This window comes from Triticum aestivum, chromosome 2B, assembly GCF_018294505.1.
Source record: "Triticum aestivum cultivar Chinese Spring chromosome 2B, IWGSC CS RefSeq v2.1, whole genome shotgun sequence".
NCBI lineage: Eukaryota > Viridiplantae > Streptophyta > Magnoliopsida > Poales > Poaceae > Triticum > Triticum aestivum.
In genome coordinates this window covers 468,029,146-468,043,244 of record NC_057798.1, presented here as the reverse complement: position 1 = coordinate 468,043,244, position 14,099 = coordinate 468,029,146, and the positions used below count along the sequence as shown (strand labels likewise).

Here is a 14,099-nt window from a genome sequence, read left to right as displayed (position 1 = left end):
ACCAAAGTCCACACTTTGTTCTCATACATGGATCCCATCTCAGATTTCATGGCCTCAAGCCATTTCGCGGAATCTAGGCTCATCATCGCTTCCTCATAGTTCGTAGGTTCGCCATGGTCAAGTAACATGACCTCCAGAACAGGATTACCGTACCACTCTGGTGCGGATCTTATTCTGGTTGACCTAAGAGGTTCGGTAGTAACTTGATCTGAAGTGTCATGATCATTATCATCAGCTTCCTCACTAATTGGTGTAGGGATCACAGGAACTGATTTCTGTGATGAACTACTTTCCAATAAGGGAGCAGGTACAGTTACCTCATCAAGTTCTACTTTCCTCCCACTCACTTCTTTCGAGAGAAACTCCTTCTCTAGAAAGGATCCATTGTTAGCAACGAATATCTTGCCTTCGGATCTATGATAGAAGGGGTACCCAATAGTCTCCTTTGGGTATCCTATGAAGACACATTTCTCCGATTTGGGTTCGAGCTTATCAGGTTGAAGCTTTTTCACATAAGCATCACTGCCCCAAACTTTAAGAAACGACAACTTTGATTTTTTTGCCAAACCACAGTTCATAAGGCGTTGTCTCAACGGATTTAGATGGTGCCCAATTTAACGTGAATGCAGCCGTCTCTAAAGCATAACCCCAAAACGATAGCGGTAAATCAGTAAGAGACATCATAAATTGCACCATATCTAATAAAGTACGATTACAATGTTTAGACACACCATTACGCTGTGGTGTTCCGGGTGGCATGAGTTGCGAAACTATTCTGCATTGTTTCAAATGAAGACCAAACTCGTAACTCAAATATTCTCCTCCACGATCAGATCGTAGAAACTTTATTTTCTTGTTATAATGATTTTCCACTTCACTCTGAAATTCTTTGAACTTTTCAAATGTTTCAGACTTATGTTTCATTAAGTAGATATACCCATATCTACTCAAATCATCTGTGAAGGTGAGAAAATAACGATACCCGCCGCGAGCCTCAATATTCATCGGACCACATACATCAGTATGTATGATTTCCAACAAATCTGTTGCTCGCTCCATTGTTCCGGAGAATAGAGTTTTAGTCATCTTGCCCATGAGGCATGGTTCGCAAGTACCAAGTGATTTATAATCTAGTGATTCCAAAAGTCCATCAGAATGGAGTTTCTTCATGTGCTTTACACCAATATGACCCAAACGGCAGTGCCACAAATAAGTTGCACTATCATTATCAACTCTGCATCTTTTGGCTTCAATATTATGAATATGTGTATCACTACTATCGAGATTTGATAAAAATAGACCACTCTTCAAGGGTGCATGACCATAAAAGATATTACTCGTATAAATAGAACAACCATTATTCTCAGATTTAAATGAATAACCGTCTCGCATCAAACAAGATCTAGATATAATGTTCATGCTCAATGCTGGCACCAAATAACAATTATTCAGGTCTAAAACTAATCCTGAAGGTAGATGTAGAGGTAGCATGCCGACCGCGATCACATCGACTTTGGAACCATTTTCCACACACATCGTCACCTCGTCCTTAGCTAATCTTCGCTTAATCCGTAGTCCCTGTTTTGAGTTGCAAATATTAGCAACAGAACTAGTATCAAATACCCAGACACTACTGCGACCATTAGTAAGGTACACATCAATAACATGTATATCACATATACCTTTGTTCACCTTGCCATCCTTTTTATCCGCCAAATGCTTGGGGCAGTTCTGCTTCCAGTGACCAGTCCCTTTGCAGTAGAAGCACTCAGTCTCAGGCTTAGGTCCAGACTTGGGCTTCTTCACTTGAGAAGCAACTTGGTTGTCATTCTTCTTGAAGTTCCCCTTCTTCCCTTTACCCTATTTCTTGAAACTGGTGGTCTTGTTGACCATCAACACTTGATGCTCCTTCTTGATTTCTACCTTTGCAGCCATTAGCATCGCGAAGAGCTCAGGAATTGTCTTATCCATCCCTTGCATATTATAGTTCATCATGAAGCTCTTGTAGCTTGGTGGCAGTGATTGAAGAATTCTGTCAATGACACTATCATCCGGAAGATTAACTCCCAGTTGAATCAAGTGATTATTATACCCAGACATTTTGAGTATATGTTCACTGACAGAACTATTCTCCTCCATCTTGCAGTTGTAGAAATTATTGGAGACCTCATATCTCTCAATCCGGGCATTTACTTGAAATACTAACTTCAACTCCTGGAACATCTCATATGCTCCATGATGTTCAAAACGTCATTGAAGTCCCGGTTCTAAGACGTAAAGCATGGCACACTGAACTATCGAGTAGTCATCAGCTTTGCTCAGCTAGACATTCATAACGTCCGGTGTTGCTCCTGCAGTGGGTCTTGCACCTAGCGGTGCTTCCAGGACGTAATTCTTCTGTGCAGCAATGAGGATAATCCTCAAGTTATGGACCCAGTCCGTGTAATTGCTACCATCATCTTTCAACTTAGCTTTCTCAAGGAATGCATTAAAATTCAACGGCACAACAACACGGGCCATCTATCTACAACAACATAGACATGCAAAATACTATCAGGTATTAAATTCATGATAAATTAAAGTTCAATTAATCAAATTACTTTAAGAACTCCCACTTAGATAAACATCCCTCTAATCATCTAAGTGACCACGTGATCCATATCAACTAAACCATGTCCGATCATCACGTGAGATGGAGTAGTTTTCAATGGTGAACATCACTATGTTGATCATATCTACTATATGATTCACGCTCGACCTTTCGGTCTCAGTGTTTCGAGGCCATATCTGCATATTCTAGGCTCATCAAGTTTAAACCGAGTATTCTTCATATGCAAAACTGGCTTGCACCCGTTGTATGTGAATGTAGAGCTTATCACACCCGATAATCACACAGTGTCTCAGAATGACGAACTTTCGCAATGGTGCATACTCAGGGAGAACACTTATACCTTGAAATTTAGTGAGAGATCATCTTATAATGCTACCGTCAATCTAAGCAAAATAATATGCATAAAAGATAAACATCACATGCAATCAATATAAGTGATATGATATGGCCATCATCATCTTGTGCCTTTGATCTCCATCTCCAAAGCACCGTCATAATCACCATAATCACTGGCGCGACACCTTGATCTCGTAGCATCGTTGTCGTCTCGCCAACTATTGCTTCTACAACTATCGCTACCGCTTAGTGATAAAGTAAAGCAATTACATGGCGATTGCATTTCATACAATAAAGTGACAACCATATGGCTCATACCAGTTGCCGATAACTCTTTTACAACACATGATCATCTCATACAATAAAATATAGCATCATGTATTGACCATATCACATCACAACATGCCCTGCAAAAACAAGTTAGACGTCCTCTACTTTGTTGTTGCAAGTTTTACGTGGCTGCTACGGGCTAAGCAAGAACCGTTCTTACCTATGCATCAAAACCACAACGACATTTCGTCAAGTATGTGTTGTTTTAAAATTCACAAGGACCGGGCGTAGCCACACTCGATTCAACTAAAGTTGGAGAAACTGACACCCGCCAGCCACCTGTGTGCGAAGCACGTCGGTAGAACCAGTCTCGCGTAAGCGTACGCGTAATGTCGGTCCAGGCTGCTTCATCCAACAAACCGCCGAATCAAAGTATGACATGCTGGTAAGCAGTATGACTAGTATTGCCCACAACTCACTTGTGTTCTACTCGTGCATATAACATCTACGCATAATCCTGGCTCTGATACCACTGTTGGAGAACGTAGTAATTTCAAAAAAATCCTATGCACACGCAAGATCATGGTGATGCATAGCAACGAGAGGGGAGAGTGTCTTCCACGTACCCTCGTAGACCGTAAGCGGAAGCGTTATGACAATGCGGTTGATGTAGTCGTACGTCTTCATGATCGACCGATCCTAGTACCGAACGTACGGCACCTTCGTGATCTGCACACGTTCAGCTCGGTGACATCCCACGAACTCACGATCTAGTAGAGCTTCGAGGGAGAGTTCCGTCAGCACGAGGGCGTGATGACGGTGTTGATGAAGCTACCGACGCAGGGCTTCGCCTAAGCACCGCAACGATATGACTGAGGTGGATTATGGTGGAGGGGGGGCACCGCACATGGCTAAAGATCAATGATCAACTTGTGTGTCTTCTGGTGCCCCCCTGCCGCCGTATATAAAGGAGCAAGGGGGAGGCGGCCGGCCTAGGAGGAGGGCGCGCCAAGGGGGGGAGTCCTTCTCCCACCGGGAGTAGGACTCCCCTTTCCTAGTAGGAGTAGGAGAAGGGGGAAGGGAAGGAGAGGAGGAGAAGGAAGGAGGGGGCGCCGCCCCTCCCCCTAGTCCAATTCGGACTAGGCTAGGGGGCGGGGCACACGGCCCAGCCCTAGACAGCCCTCTCTCTCTCCCTAAAGCCCATTAAGGCCCATATACTCCCCGGGGGGTTCCGGTAACCTCTCGATACTCCGGTATTTATCCGGTGACCCCCGGAACCCTTCCGGTGTCCGAATATAACCTTCCAATATATCAATCTTCTATGTCTCGACAATTTCGAGACTCCTCGTCATGTCCGTGATCTCATCCGGGACTCCGAACAACCTTCAGTACATCAAAACACATAAACTCATAATAGCGATCGTCACCGAACGTTAAGCGTGCGGACCCTACGGGTTCGAGAACTATGTAGACATGACCGAGACACATCTCCGGTCAATAACCAATAGCGGAACCTGGATGCTCATATTGGCTCCTACATATTCTACAAAGATCTTTATCGGTCAAACCGCATAACAACATACGTTGTTCCCTTTGTCATCGGCATGTTACTTGCCCGAGATTCGATCGTCCGTATCTCAATACCTATTTCAGTCTTGTTACCGGCAAGTATCTTTACTCATTCCGTAATGCATCATCCCACAACTAACTCATTAGTTACATTTCTTGCAAGGCTTATAGTGATGTGCATTACTAAGAGGGCCCAGAGATACCTCTCCGACAATCAGAGTGACAAATCCTAATCTTGATCTATGCCAACTCAACAAGTACCATCGGAGACACCTGTAGAGCACCTTTATAATCACCCAGTTATGTTGTGATGTTTGGTAGCACACAAAGTGTTCCTTCAGTATTCGGGAGTTGCATAATCTCATAGTCATAGGAACATGTATAAGTCATGAAGAAACCAATAGCAACAAACTAAACGATCAACTGCTAAGCTAACGGAATGGGTCAAGTCAATCACATCATTATCTAATGATGTGATCCTGTTAATCAAATGACAACTCATGTCTACGGCTAGGAAACTTAACCATCTTTGATTCAACGAGCTAGTCAAGTAGAGGCATACTTGTGACACTTTGTTTGTCTATGTATTCACACATGTACTAAGTTTCCGGTTAATACAATTCTAGCATGAATAATAAACATTTATCATGATATAAGGAAATATAAATAACAACTTTATTATTGCCTCTAGGGAATATTTCCTTCAGGCTTATGCGCTACCTCGCCAATGGTTGTCGGCCGAGCCCTGGAGACGCAGCTTTGCGTCTCGCCGCACCATCTGCGGGTGACGGCGCACAACCGGAGGATTTCTTTGTCATCTTCATGCAGCCGGCCCACCACGACAACGCGGTTCGCCGTGACTCTCTGCGCGTCGACGGCCCCAACTTTGCCATCGCGCCATGAGGGGGAACAACCATGCCGGCCACGGCACCTTCAACCTCCACATGCACTGCATCATCGAGCACTTGCCCCAGCAATAGTGGACTCTGGAGAGCATCCAAGAAGTCTTCAGCGACAAGGTGCGCATCGACCGGCTGGACAGCCGGACCATGGAACATGATCACACCAATACTTTCGCCTGCTGGGTGTGGGTCTGGGACATGGCGTTCATCCTAACGAGGCACACCTACTAGAAGCTGCAGCAAGGCGCCGGCAGAGTGGAGGAGATGGAGGGCTTCTCGCGTGCCTGACCGTAGAGTGGTCCTCTCGCCCGGCGCGGAGCAATACAACCTGCTCATCCACGTCGACAGGGTCGAAGACTGCCCCTCCCCCCTCCCCCCGCTCCCCGAGATCATCACACTCCACCCAGAGTGGCCTGCCCTCCTCTGGCCCCGACCACGACAATGACCTGCTGTGCACCTACCCCGGCACCTGGATCATGCAAGTCGAAGACGGCCAACCCATGGAGTAGCACCGCCGGCAGCAGCGCGCTCCTGTGGTGGACACGGGCTGTCGTGGGCTCCCTGGGGACGGACCCCGCCACGACAACGACGGTCAGGGCGGGGGTGATGGCGGCCGCCTGTCCTAGAAGGACACGCTACTAGGCCGGGGCCATGGCCAAAGTGCCCAGGTCGATGGTGGTGAGGCCACGAGCAAGGAGCGCCAGCGCAGCCGCTCCCCTCTAGCTTGCCACTCAAGGAGCTCCAAAGGCCACGGGCAGCACGGTGGCCGCTCATCCATACAGGCCTACCCAAGCAAGAAGCAGCAAGCAAAAGCAAAGCTCGCCAGCCAAGTCCATGTCCCAACCCCTGCCGCGTCCTCACGCACCCCGGTTGCGGCTTCGATCGGCTCTAGTTCCACGCAAGATGAGGTCGCAGAGTTCTTCGCCATGGCCGAGAAGGCGCTCGCCGCCCCTTCCCTGCATGATGCGGCTGTGTGCTCCTGGACGAGGAGATCGCCACCTCCGTCGCGGCGCCTCTGGAGTTCCAAGACAACGCCAATCCAGAGAAGGGCAAAATCGCGGTGAGGGAACCGGACGTCTTCGGCCCCACGCTATCTAGGCCACGCCATGCCCCGGAGCATTTCAGCTACCTGATTCTGTCGAGCGCTGCCACGGTCTCCATCCAGCTTGGTGTAGTGACCCAGCAGCTTCAGCTCCTGGAGATCGACGAGCCAAGGGAGGTTCCACGACGCCTCTTCAACGACAAGCCGACCTCCCTGCTCAGACCAGCACCGACCAAGCGCAACTCTACCCCACCAAAGATGCGGGCGACCTCTGTCCCTCCTCCACGACAGAGCGCATGCTAGGCTGCCCAAAACTGTAAGGTGCCTGTGGCGCAGCGCGGCATGCTCAGGCTGGTGCAAGGTCTCGGTCTCCTGGGCCCCAAAGAGCAGATGATCAAGAAGGCGGCAAAAGCGTTGATCCGCAGGTTCGGCGAGCCCCTCTCGGATGATGACATCGCCATCATCATGAAGCTCACCAACATGGAGAAGAGCGCTCTTCGCATTGAGGCGGGGCTCAATGGTCCCGATGGCGTCACCGAGGAGGCCGTAGTGTGATCATGTTAGCGCGGCCAGATCTTCTTTGTAGTAGTAGTAGTTTCCGGCGGCGTCCAACACTCGGCTGGCTAGAGTTAGGCTTCGTTTCCCTCTGTTGTTCTAGTTGTTGCTTGTGGTTCGAGTTGCACCGCCGTAGTTTGGGGTCTATTGGTGATCGGGGGCGTCCCCCGGAGAGACGGTGGGTGTACCAGTGCAGTTTTTATCTTAGTAAGTGTAGTCGCTGGAGATCTCCCTCGTGTCCCCATGAATGACGACAACTCCACCCCCCCCCCCGATCATGTGCTAGAACGTGCACGACTTAAACTCTCCGACCATGAGGGAGGCAGAGCGTGAGGTGGTCGCGGCTCACCTAGCCGCCATCCTTTGCTCCCAAGAGACAAAATTAGATGTTTGGACTCCTGAACTAGCACGCGACATCGACGGTGGCACCCTGCTCGGTTGTGTCGTGCTGCCGGCCATCGATACGCGTGGAGGCGTCGCCATCCTTTGGAACAAGGACATAGTTTTAGTAGACACCCATGCCATAGGTCAGTTCGCAATCACGATGAGGATTACCCTAGCCTGCAACCTCACGCGCTTCTGGCTCACCACGGTCTACAGACCGGCCGAGGACATGAACAAAGACGACTTCCTTGCCGAGCTAGCCTAGTCTACTCCTCCAGCCACCGAGCCCTGGCTCATCAACGGCGACTTCAAAATAATCTACGAGGCCAGGGACAAAAACAACCACAACCTAAACAGGAGATTTATGGGCCATTTTAGAGCTGCGATCGATGGAGCTGGGCTACGCCAGATCAAGTGCAACAATCGCAGATTCACTTGGAGTAGCGAGAGAGAAAATCCAACCCTAGTTAGCATTAATAAGTTCTTCTGCAACACGCATTGGGAGACCCTGTTCCCGCATGTCCTCCTCATAGCGGCGTCCACTGTGTGCTCAGATCACTGCCCACTCATGCTTGCGGATGCGACTAGGCCTCGATGACGAGGAGGGTTCAAATTTTAATCCTTCCGGTCGTGTTTCCCGCGCTTCCTCGACACAGTCTCTGGAGCCTGGTCACGCCCGACGTGCCTCGACCTGCACTTTCTCCCGCCTCCGCATCAAGATGAGCAGAACTGCCAAGGATCTCCGCATTTGGAGCAGAAATCTGATCGAGGACACAAAGCTCCAATTCCACATTGCATGTGAAGTAATCTCGCCCCTCGATGTGGCCCAGGAGCGACGGCGGCTCACGGATGCCGAGTCTGAGCTCAGGAAAGGACTGAAGACCAAGCTTCTCGGCCTTGCAGCGATTGAGCGCTGTAGGAAAAGGCAAGCCTCACGCCTCACATGGCTGCGTGCAGGCAATGCCCCACCAAGTTCTTCATGGCCAAGATCAGCTCAAGAAGGCGCAAGAACTTCATCCATGCTCTGAAGGTCGGAGAAAATGTTGTGATGGCGCATGTAGAAAAGGAAAAAGCAATCCACGACCACTTCAGTAGCATTTTGGGCACTCCTCAACATCGACCCACGTCAATCAACTGGGCTCAGCTCCAAATGCCAACGGTGCAGGGAGGAGGACTAGACAACCCATTTACAGAACAGGAGGTCTGGGCTGCGATCAAGGCCTAGCCAGCTGAGAAATCCCCAGGGCCGGACGGTTACTGTGGAATGTTCTTCTGATCATGTTGGAGCATTATAAAGGAAGATATCATGCAAGCTTTCCACCAATTCTACCACCTGGCCGGACAGAATTTTGGGGCCCTGAACTCTGCGATCGTCGTGCTCATCCCCAAGAAAGACGGAGCTGACTGCATTAGTGATTTTAGACCGATCAGCCTGATCCACTCAATAGAGAAGCTGATTTCCAAGGTGCTCTCAATCCGTCTTGCAGCAGTAGTGCAGTCCATCATCTCGCCATCCCAGACGGCCTTCCTGAAGACTAGATGTCTGCACGACAGCTTTGTCTACGTCGAAAATTGCGTAAGTGTCTGCACCATAGGAAGACACCGACGGTTCTCCTCAAGCTTGATATCTCAAGGGCATTCTATAATGTATCCTGGGAATATATCCTCGAGCTGTTGATGACGCTAGGGTTTAGTGCTCGCTGGAGGGATTAAATCACGCTGCTGCTCGCCACCTCATCCTCGGCCTTCCTGCTTAACGGATCACCCGCCGCGCAAATTGTTCACCGCCGAGGACTGCGACAGGGCGACCCTCTATCCCCTCTCCTCTTCATCATCGCGATCGACCCCATCCACCAACTACTTCAAGCCGCAGAGGACGCGCTCGAGATCATGCTGGTGCCAGGGAGAGAGATCAAGCTTAGGGTGAGCCTATACGCTCACGATGCAATAATCTTCGCAAACCCCGACAAGGAGGAAATCGACCACCTGATGTGCATCCTACAAAGCTTCGGTGACACCTCGGGCCTGCGGATAAACCTTGCCAAGTCCACGGCTACGTCGATCCAATGCAACAACATCAACCTGGGTTTAGTTCTTCAAGCTTTCCACTTTCCGATAAGATACGTAGGTCTACCCCTCACCACGGGCCGGCTACACCTAGTTCACCTGCAATTCATCCTCGATCGCGTCCGTGCCCAGCTCGCGGGCTGGAAGGGACTAATGCTCTCCATTGCGGGCAGGCGCGTCCTGGTTCGCTGCGTCCTCTCTGCCCTACCCACCTTTGCCCTTACTGCGCTTCGAGTACCCAAGAAGCTCATGAAGGAAATTGACAAATGCAGACGACGCTTTCTGTGGGGAAAGGATCAAGAGCTCTCTGGCGGCAGCTTCAAGGTCAACTGGGAACGGGTCTGCTCCCCGATCGAGCATTGTGGGCTCGGCGTACTGAACCTGTCAAAGTTCAGTCGCACTCTCTGTCTGCGATGGCTCTGGCACAGCTGGAAAAACACCTCTCGGCCCTGGGTGGGAACGGAGCCCCCGTGCGATGCCTCGGACCAGGCCCTCTTCAATGCCGCGATGACGGTGACTATTGGCAACGGCAAGACGGCGAGCTTCTGGCATAGCTCATGGCTAGAGGCGGTGTCGCTGAAGTTCTACTTCCCAACCCTCTTCAAGCATTCAAGACGCAAGGGCAGAACGGTGGCTCAAGCCATAGCTGGCGATTGATGGATCTCGGACTTGGCACATGGCAACACCAGTGACCTGGTCAGCGAGGTTCTAAACCTGCATCCTCTTATTCAACACCAGCAGCTCACCCTGCAAGATGAAGACCAGGACCAGATTCGCTAGAATTTTGAGGGATCAGGCCAGTACAACTCCCACTCTGCTTACACCTTGTAGTTCCTCGGATCGACGATGGGCATGTACAAGGACCTGGTCTGGGTTACTTGGGCTCCGGCGAAGCTCAAGCTTTTTGCATGGCTCCTCCACTAAAACAGACTGTGGTGCAACGACCGTCTTCAACGTAGGGCTGGACCAACAACTACTTCTGCCAACTCTGCCTTAGAAACCTTGAGAGCTCTGCAACTCTGCCTTAGAAACCTTGAGAGCTCTGCGCACTGGGAATGCACTTTCAGGAGGATGATCTGGGCTGAGCTATCCTCTTGGCAGTACTGAGAGGGTTTGAATCATGCTCGCCAAATCAACGACAACAGCTCTCTGGAGAAGGTGGCTAACATGGTTTCAACGTAGGGCTGGACCAACGACTACTTCTGCCAACTCTGCCTTAGAAACCTTGAGAGCTCTGCGCACTTATTCTGGGAATGCACTTTCAGGAGGACGATCTGGGCTGAGCTATCCTCATGGCAGCACTGTCAGGGTTTGAATCATGCTCGCCAAATCAACGACAACAGCTCTCTGGAGAAGGTGGCTAACATGGTCTCCACTGCGTTTTCAGGCGGGACATCTCTTAGCCCCTCCCTTTTCTTATCTCCTTGATCCCAGGATCACCACATTTGTCACTATTACCATTGCTCCCTGCTTAAATGAATGAAACTCCAGTCTTGGCTGGCACTTCCAAAAAAAGAAAGATAATTTCCTACATGACGTTCGTATGCGGCATTTCTTTTCTTTGACTAATTTACTTGCTGGTGATTACATAAAGAAACGGTGAGATATTTAGTTTGCTCATGAGCTAATGTTCACTTTGCAAACACAGTTGCTGAACCATGTGCTTAACCAGCCTCTAGTAGGCAAAGAGTGCGCCACCTTGTCGCCCCGCCGAATCATCCCAAGGTGAAGCCGTGAAGGAAGAAACGCTCGGCGAAGGAAGATGAAATGGGGGAAAGCGCGTGCTCCAGTACCGGACCCAGCACTCGCGACGGGCGTCCAAGTCTAATCACGAAGCTTAAATCGCATCCAAGCTTAACCACGAAGCAGCAGAGGACTACAACAAAGCTAACATCCTAGTACACACCGGAGGGGGAACACGATGCCTAAATCTACAAAGTGGTTTCTCAAACACACTGAGCAACCACGCACGTGTCAGACCACACTACGTAAAACACGAAAGCAAAGCTACATGGAAGACTACATCCATCCGCACGGAGACGACGAGCCTAGCAGGCGGTGCTCATCTGCAGGCGACGAGCCAGGTGAACGAGGTGCCACGTCAGGGCCATCAGGGACAGCACGTTGCACAGGGACGAGTAGCTGTTGAGCTGCTTCAGCCGCTTGTTCAGCCTCACCACCTTGCTCTTGGCCATCTCCGCGTCGGGCGCCGTCACCGAGGTCGTCGTCGTCGTGGTCTTCGCCGCCCTGACGGTGGCGGTTCCCGTCGTGCCGTCCACCGGGCTGCGGGCTCCTGCTGCCGTGGGGGTGGCTGTGGTGGTCGTGGCGGCCGTGGCCACGGTGACGGCCGGCGGGTCGATGATGTCCGCCATGTCCCTTCCTCTGCCTTCTTCCTTCTCCACTTTCATCCTCTCGAACATCACCTGCGCAGAAGACGAGTAAATCTGCATTAGAGAGAATGATTTGCAACGAACGACGGGATCTAGTAACACAAAGAAATAGTACTACCTTGGTGGCTTTTGGCTCGAGAAGCAGCATGTTGGCGAGGACCAGTCCCAGCGCGCTGAGCAAGTTGAAGCTCTGGGCGCGCGCCGCGAAGGAACTACGCTCGCGGCCGAGCAGGTGCGCCGCGAGGGCCAGGCCGACGCAGTAGGCCATGGCGCGGAAGTACACTGGGTACAGCTTGCTCTGCACCACGCCGAGCTGCTGCCGGGGCAGCGAGGCAGCGAGGACGTGGCTCGATACGAACGTCACCCACACGCACGCGCCGTAGGCCGTGGCGAACCCCAGCAGGTGCATCATGGCCGTCGCGGTGCGCGCGGCCTCCATGGGCGCGCCGAGCAGGTATGAGGCGGCGTCGGACGCCACCTCACGGGCCCGCCTAGCGATGTCGGTCAGGTTCTTGGTCACCTCGCCGGCCTTCGCCTTGGCGACCTCCTCGGCCCGCGCCACCTTCTCGGCCGCGCTCTCAGCGGCATCCTCAGCGTAATCCTCTGCACGCTCTGCAATGTCAGAGACCTTGTCTTTGGCGTTCTTTGCAGCTTCAGAGACCTTGCCCTTGGCACTGGTCACTGTCTCGGCTGCTCGGTCCTTCACGTGCGATGCCTTCTCCTTGGCTTCACCGGCGGCTTCTGAAACCTTGTCTTTGGCATTCGTCACTGTTTCAGCTGCTTTGTCCTTCACGTCTGCTGCCTTCTCCTTGGCTCCACCGGCTGCTTCAGAGACCTTGTCCTTGGCACTCCTCACGGTTCCAGCCGCTCCATCCTTGATGTGTGCTGCCTTCTCCTTGGCTCCACCGGCTGCTTCGGAGACCTTGTCCTTGGCACTCGTCGCAGCGCCCTTCGCCTCTGGTGCAGCGTCGAACACCTTGTCCTCCGCTTTGTCCTTGGCACCAGAGAGCGTCTCCCCGGCAGCTGTCACCGTGTCCTCCGCGCCATCTTTGACGCGGGAGACCCCGTCTCTCGCGCCCTCCTCCAACCCCTTGGCGGCGCCGCAGAGCTTGTCCTTGCAGCGCTTCACCGCGCCGAACACCTTGCCCGTGGCGCTCTCCTTGGCATTGGACAGCTTCTCCTTGCCATCCTCCGCCGCGCCAGCCACCTTGTCCGCCGCGTTGGAGACGGCTCCCCTGGCCTCATCCGACACCGTTTCTTTCGCCTCAAGGCCGTCGAGAGCGTGTGGGGCCAAGACGTGCGTCTCTTTGGCGTCGCCGTGGCCCGGGGTGAGCGGGAGCTCGCGCTCGTACTCGACGATGACGACGCGGCGGCCCTCCCGGAGGACATGCTCACCGTGCTGCTGGGCCGGCGGGGTAGGCGCTGGCGACCAAACGCCGGCCGCGGCCAGGGTGGAGAGGACGAGGCATACGGCTACAACGTTTATCATGATGGGATATCGCATTGGGAGTGAGTGTAGGCTGAGGCTGAGCTAAGAAGGTTTGGACAAGCAGTTTCTTGCCACTGTCGGGCCGCTTAAATCCGCGGGCGGCGGCGGACCTCGGATGGTTGTAGAAGGAGGAAGACGGGGCGAAGTTAGAACACGTGGAGAGCTCGTAGTAGAGGTGGCGGCGCGCGCGGTGCCGCGGCGACACGCGTTAACTGTACGTGTCACGGTGTTGCGGCGCCTTGGGAATCGCGCGCGGGCGTCGGCCGGTGGAGCACCGGCCAGAGCATAACGTTGCTGGTCGAGTTCAACAGTCAAACGCACTGGTACCGCTCGACACGGCCGATTGCATGTGTCATGTGTGGTCCTTATTTGCTTGAATCGACTAAAACTCGATGACAAACGATGCAAGTTAAGCTTTAAGAGCATATCTAATACCTGTCTTATTTTGAGCACGAAGATAGAATGTTGTACTCGACCGTGGCAA

The 14,099-nt window shown here is 51.9% G+C and overlaps 1 protein-coding gene across 1 annotated transcript; it reads right to left on the bottom strand.

The window, feature by feature from the left end:
- Positions 1 to 11,590: 11,590 nt before the first annotated feature.
- LOC123041413 (uncharacterized) lies at positions 11,591 to 13,700 on the bottom strand. The gene is made up of 2 exons (XM_044464030.1): positions 12,245 to 13,700; positions 11,591 to 12,159 (listed from the first exon to the last, which is right to left on the bottom strand). Exons 1-2 carry the CDS (start codon positions 13,628 to 13,630, stop codon positions 11,785 to 11,787), a joined length of 1,761 nt encoding a protein of 586 aa, XP_044319965.1. The 5' UTR covers positions 13,631 to 13,700; the 3' UTR covers positions 11,591 to 11,784.
- Between the last annotated feature and the right edge of the window lie 399 nt (positions 13,701 to 14,099).

Coding starts and splice junctions, on each gene's coding strand:
- LOC123041413 (XM_044464030.1), bottom strand. CDS start 13,630: ATGCGATATCCCATCATGATAAACGTTGTAGCCGTATGCCTCGTCCTC. Junction 12,160..12,244: donor TCGAGCCAAAAGCCACCAAG/GTAGTACTATTT, acceptor TCTTCTGCGCAG/GTGATGTTCGAGAGGATGAA.